A 6,476-nucleotide genomic window follows, 5' to 3' on the forward strand; every position below is an offset into this window, starting at 1 on the left:
AGTAAATGGGCAAGAAATGCTGGTCTTGTCAGCAACATCCAGATCCTGACAATGAATTGAAGTAATTATTGAGCGCAATTCTGGTCGCCTCATTACAGGAAGGATATGAAGGCTATGTAGAGGGTGCAGAAGAGGTTCACCAGGATGCTGCTTGGATTAGAGAGTATGAGCTATAAGGAGCTGTTGGACAAACTTGGGTTGTTTTATAGAACAGAGAAAATAGTACAGCAGAGAACAGGCCCTTTGGCCCACAATGTTTGCCGACATAGCTAATCCCTCCAACCTACAGAATGCCCATATCCCTCTATTTTCCTCTCATTCATGTGCCCATCCAAGCCCCTCTTAAAAGCCCCCAGTGAATTTGCATCCACCACCCCATCAGGCAACGCATTCCAGGCATCCACCACTCTCTCAGTAAAAAACGTACCCCTCGCGTCTGTTCTGAACCTACCCCCTCTCACAAATGCATGCCCTCTGGTATTGGATCTCTCAAGGGGCAATTTTCCCTGGAGCGGCAGAGGCTGAGGGGAGACCTGATAGAAGTCTATAAAATTATGAGAGGCAATAAATAGGGCAGACTGTCAGAGTTTTTTCCCTGGGTAGAAATGTTGAATACTGAAGGACATGCACTTAAGGAGAGAGGTGGAAATTTAAAAGGAGATGCGCAGGGCAGTTTTTTTTTTACACACAGAGTGGTGGGTGCCTGGAACAAGCTGCCAGGGGTGGTGGTGGAAGCAGATACGACAGTGGTGTTTAAGAGGCTGTTAGACAGACACATGAATATGCAGGAAATGGAGGGATATGGATCATGTACAGGCAGAAGAGAGTTAGCTTAATTTGGCATTGTGTTCGGCACAGGCAGCGTGGGCCGAAGGGCCTGTTCCTGTACTGTCCTATGTTCTATAAAAATCTTCATCCCACGTTCTCCAGTCTGTCTGCATCTGTTTGTAAGGCAGAGATGAGTAAGATGATGAAGCAGTTTGGTTGGAATTGGACCCTGTTGTTATTAGTAGGACACCCTTGTTGTACATGTGCTCCAGGCAGTGAGTGAGTCAGATACCCGTTATATTGAGATAGCTAAATCATGTGTTAGAGGGGATGTAATGAGATGCATCCACTCCAAATAATCAAAGCATCATCTGCCACAGAATGAGACCAGCTCTCTATAGATATCTGGAGATCCTTTAATAGTAGCACGTTCCCGTTCTTCTATAATTATTTGTGCTTGGATAAAGCAGAAAGCAGGAGAAGAGAGAGGAAAATGAGCACAGTGGCTTTGGGAGGGAATCCCAGAGCCCAGTGCCTGTATAATCAGATTGGAGAGAAAGGTTCTAAGGGTGACACAGCTGACAGACCCACCACCTCACAGCTCCAGAGACCCGGGTTCAATCCCGACCGCGTGTGCTGTTGGTGCGGAGTTCGCACGCTCTCCCTGTGACTGTGTGGGTTTCCTCCTGTTTCCTCCCATGTCCCAGAGCCTTGCTGATCGATAGGTTAACTGGCCGCTATAAATTGCCTCCAGAGTGTGGGTGAGTTGTAGACTCTGGGAGGCAGTTGATGGGAATGTGGGGAGAATAAAATGGGTGTAGAGTTAGTTTGATGGTTGTGGAGTCATAGAGTTGAACAGCACGGAAACAGGCCCTTTGGCCCCACTTGTCTATGCTGACCGAGATGCCTATCTGCGCTAATCCCACTTGCCCATATCCCTCTACACATTTCCCTCCACAGATGCTAGCTGACCTGCTGAGTTCCTCCAGCACTTTGTGTGTTGTTCACAAATAATGCAAGCTCATCCATGTCCTGACTCACACCATATCCCGTTTCCCCATCTTTTCTTCAGGGGCTGACCCTAGGGATCGAGAGTGACTTGCTTCCACCCCAGTTCTGTGGGTTCCGAGGAGGCACAGACTCTTCCACGGACGGGGTAGGACCTTTAAGGATGGGAGAGTGATGTGGACAGATCAAGGAAAGGAATTCCAGTGCTTGGGCTTGGAACCTGAAGGCACAGCCACAGTAGAAGAGAGGCAGAAGTTGGAGAGGATCAGTGATTTCCCAAGAACACTCCGTAATGTCTGGAGCAAAGTCAATACTATAACATGACAGTAACATTCGTCCTGCAGCTTCTCCTAGGCCCCTCAGCAGAGATCAATACGGTATCCAATAGATACTTACCCCCACAGAGACTGTCTGATGGCACCTGATCTCCACAGTGTCAAGGACGGAACATATTGTTAAATGTGAGCAGGCGCCCAGTCAGAGGAGAAATTTAATTAACAGACCACTACATCAAAGGCAGACTGTATGACTGAGTGAAAGCCCCTGCCAAGTGTTGGACGGTTAGAGTGACAACATATTTCATTTTAACTCTTGATTTACATTTTACTGCAATGTTCAGAGCAATGAAAACCTGCTCCTGGCAACTCCGGGTCCACAGGCGACTCGCGCTCTCACAACAGTATGCTCCACACTATCCACATCACTCCCACTCACTATCCTGATCCCTCACGCTCTCTCTCCCACTCCCTCTCTGACTCCCTCCCACTTCCCCTCCCACTCTCCCACTCATTCAAAGCCTCCATCTCCCCTCCCTGGTCCTGTGCACCTCGTCTCCCGTCTCTGCCCACCAGAGGGGCTTCCCCTCAGCCCCCGGCTTCCCGTTCACTGCTCCAAGACCCGTGCCCCAGGTTCAGGTATCTGACCCCCTAACGCTGAATCACTAGCACCCGCCACAAAGCCCATCTGAAGAGCCATGTCCCTGAGCCTCTGAACGAGATAATCCCAAAGATAGAGGCCACTTCTCACAACCACTTAACCAAACTCTTTCAAAACTGGAGCAACACAACTAACTGTAAGAGGGTCAGTGGGTCAGGCAGCAGCTATGGAGGGAAATGGACAGTGGATGTTTTGGGTCAAGACCCTATATCTGGACTGTAGTCTGGGCCAGATGGAGCGTCTCAAAACGAAAAGCTGACTGTCCATTTCCCTCCACAGAAGCTGCTCGACCCACAGAGTTCCTCCAGCTGTTTTTTTTTTCTCTCCAGATTCCAGCATCTACAGTGTTTTGTGTCTCCATCACTGGCTCTCTAAAGCCCAGAGGGGGAGCCAATTCAAGAACACACTGGGTTAGGAGAACAGGTTCTATTGACATTGGAGACCCAATTGACCTTGAAGGAGCGTTTGTTATTTTTTGTGCTGACTTTTCCCAGCTCGTTCACACCCTCTGATGATAGGACCATTATCTCAGTGGCAGTGAGCTACTAATTATTGCAATAACCACCATCTAACACTAAAAGACCAACACTACCAGTCCTGACCCAATCCTTGTGTATCTAGGACATGGCAAAATATCAACCAATCAAGTTGCTTTAAAGTCTATTCACAGAGTCATACAGCATGGAAACAGGCCCTTCGGCCCAACTCGTCCATGCCGACTGTGTTGCCCAGCGAGCTAGTCCCATTTGCCTGCATTTAGCCCATAGCCCTCTAAACCTCTCCTATCCATGAACTTATCTAGATGGCTTTTAAACATTGCTAATGTGCCCGCCTCAACCACTATTTCTGGCAGCTCATTCCAAATACGCTCCACCCTTTGTGTGAAGAAGCTGCCCCTGATGTCCCTTTTAAATCTCTCACCTCTGATCTTAAACCTATGCCCTCTTCTTTTTGGCACCCCCTCCCTGGGAAAAGACAGTGTGCCTTCACCCTGTCTATGCCCCTCATGATCTTATACACCTCTATCAGTTCACCTCTCAATGCGTTGGAATGGGAAATGGAACCACGAGGCTCAGTGTTAATGACCAGATAATCTGTGTTGGTGGAGGGGGAGGTTTTGGCAGCCATTCATTGGCACAGTGGCCAAAGGATCCCAGAAGGGGGCACCTCTGACAGTGCGGCACTCCCTCACAAGAACATTGGGGCAGGACTAGGCCATTTGACCCCTCAAGCCTGCCCCACCCTCATTCAACATGATCATAGCCTCAATTCCTCCTCTGTCCCCATATTGTGTGCAGTTCTGGTCACCCCATTACAGGAAGGGTGTGGAGGCTTTGGGGAGGGTGCAGAAGAAGTTCACCAGGATGCTGCCTGGATTAGAGGGCATGAGCTATAAGGAGAGGTTGGACAAACTTGGATTGTTTTCTCTGGAGCGGCAGGGGCTGAGGGAAGACCTGATAGAGGTATAAGACTATGAGAGGCAGAGATAGGGTAGACAGAATCTTTTTCCAATGGTAGAATGTCAAGTAATAGAGGACATACATTTAAGGCGAGAGGGGAAAAGTTTGAAGGAGATGTGCGGGGCATGTTTTTTTTTACACAGAGAGTGGTGGGTGCCTGGAACGGGCTGCCAGGGAAGGTGCTGGAGGCAGATACCACAGTGGTGTTTAAGAGGCTGTTAGATAGACACATGAATATGGAGGGACTGGAGGGATATGGACCATATACAGGCAGAAGAGATTTGGTTTAATTCGGCATCATGGTCGGCACACACATCGTGGGTCGAAGGGCCTGTTGCTGTGCTGTACTGTTCTTTGTTGTATGTTTAACCTCCCCAGACTAGTGCTGTCCACTGTAGGAGAGGCGCCTTACACTGGAGATAGGAGGGGGAATAAATCATGGTTGTGGGACACTCCAGGGGAGCCACCGACCCCAAGAAGCACGACCTGTTGGCCTTCATTCCCCACAGTCTTACTGCCGATAGTCCCGACCACTCCATCCAAGAGAGGGAAGGTACAACCCCTGAGATTACTGTCCATGGGCCACTCCTCTCCCCACAGCACTGGGCTCAGAAGTGGGAGAGAATGAACCAGGCACCACCTTTGTAGTATCCCAATCTCAGCTGCACTGATGTAGCACCTTTCACACCCTCAGACCTCCAGAGCCAACCAAATGCTTTGACAGGAGGAGAATGCTCTATGCTAAGTCTGACCATCATTCAATATGATCGTGGTGGGCCAACTCTTCCTCGGTTCCCATAGCCCGCAGTTCCTCTAACATCTACCAACCACCACCCTAAGTGATCCGTCCTCCACCACCCTGAGGAGCAGAGACTTCCAGAACTTCCCACAAAGAGAGAAGAAATCTCTACACACCTCAGTTTTAAATGACCGGCCCCTTATTTTGTAGTTTTGTCCCGTTGTCCGTGAAGATACAGGAGCCTGAGGGCACGTACCACCAGGCTTAAGGACAGCTTCTACCCCACTGTGATGAGACTATTGAATGGTTCCCTTATACAATGAGATGGACTCTGACCTCACCACCTACCTTGTTGTGACCTTGCACCTTATTGCACTGCACTTTCTCCGTAGCTGTGATACTTTGTACTGTTATTGTTTTTACCTGTACTACATCAATGTACTTTGTACTAACTCAGTGTAACTGCACTGTGTAATGAATTGACCTGTACGACCGGTTTGCAAGACAAGTTTTTCACTGTACCTCGGTACAAGTGACAATAATAAACCAATACTAATACCAAATAGTGGAAGCTCAGCACTGCGTTGGGAACAAGTGTGCTCCTGTCCCCCACAGAGTGGGACCAGGGACCACAGCCTTCTGATACAGAGCTGAGAGCATGATTGACCCTACCTCCTGAGGCCGGGAGGGGGCGAGTGGGGCTTCACCAAGGAACTAGGAGGGGAAGGTCGGACCCCCCACAGATGTGGAGGGGACTGCCCTACCTCTGCTTGAGTTTCTGCAGGTCGTCCGCCAGGTTGTCTCTCTCCACCTCCACCCGCACCTTCTCGTTGGTCAGGGCGTCAATCTGCCGGCGGAGCTCCCTCATCTCCTGCTCGAAGAGCTCATTGACCCTGCCGGGCTCCTGGCCTTTCAGCCGGTTGACCTCGGCCACCATCACCTTGTTCTGCTGCTCCAGGAAGCGGACCTTCTCGATGTAGCTGGCGAAGCGGTCGTTCAGATGCTGCATCTCCGCCTTCTCGTTGGTCCTGGTCTGGATGAACTCCTGGTTGAGGGCGTCAGCCAGATTGAAGTCCACCACCTCGTAGCCGCGGCTGGGCGCCTTGACCTTGTAGCTGCCGGTGAAGGAGGGCAAGGCGGTGGTCTTGGAGATGTGAAACCTGGAGGACAGGTTCCCTCCGCTGAAGCGCCCACCGGAATAGGAAGCCCGGCTCAGCTGTGGGGACCCCACGACGTTGCCCCCAAAGGCCCTCCTGTAGGAGCTGCTGGTGGTGGTGGTTGAATAAGCCATGGTGCTCAGCTTCCCGGTCTCTCCCCTTTCCCCTTCTGTTCCTGCAACAGTAGCTCCAAGGATCTGACAAGGCTCCCCAGCCAGGCTCCCACTATAAATATGCAGCTCAGAGGCACACTGCCTGTAGCTCCTGGGTCCTAGTGCCCCTCAGCTCGCACTAACTTTCCCAAACTTGGGAGCTGGCCAACAGCATCATCACTATAAACAGATGGTCTGATCATTGTCATACTGGTGTGGGAGGGAACTCGTCGGGAGGGGGAAGGGGAGAGAGGAG

At 50.6% G+C, this 6,476-nt stretch overlaps 1 protein-coding gene across 1 annotated transcript in view; it reads right to left on the reverse strand.

Moving 5' to 3' along the window:
- Positions 1–6,264, reverse strand: part of desmb (desmin b) — a 34,453-nt gene extending 28,189 nt beyond the window's left edge. The window contains exon 1 of the mRNA XM_052014412.1: positions 5,676–6,264. Coding sequence (XP_051870372.1) covers positions 5,676–6,202 — 527 coding nt within the window. The 5' untranslated portion in view covers positions 6,203–6,264. The remainder of the gene's footprint in view (positions 1–5,675) is intronic.
- Between the last annotated feature and the right edge of the window lie 212 nt (positions 6,265–6,476).

The sequence above is a fragment of the Pristis pectinata genome, chromosome 1 (assembly GCF_009764475.1).
Source record: "Pristis pectinata isolate sPriPec2 chromosome 1, sPriPec2.1.pri, whole genome shotgun sequence".
NCBI lineage: Eukaryota > Metazoa > Chordata > Chondrichthyes > Rhinopristiformes > Pristidae > Pristis > Pristis pectinata.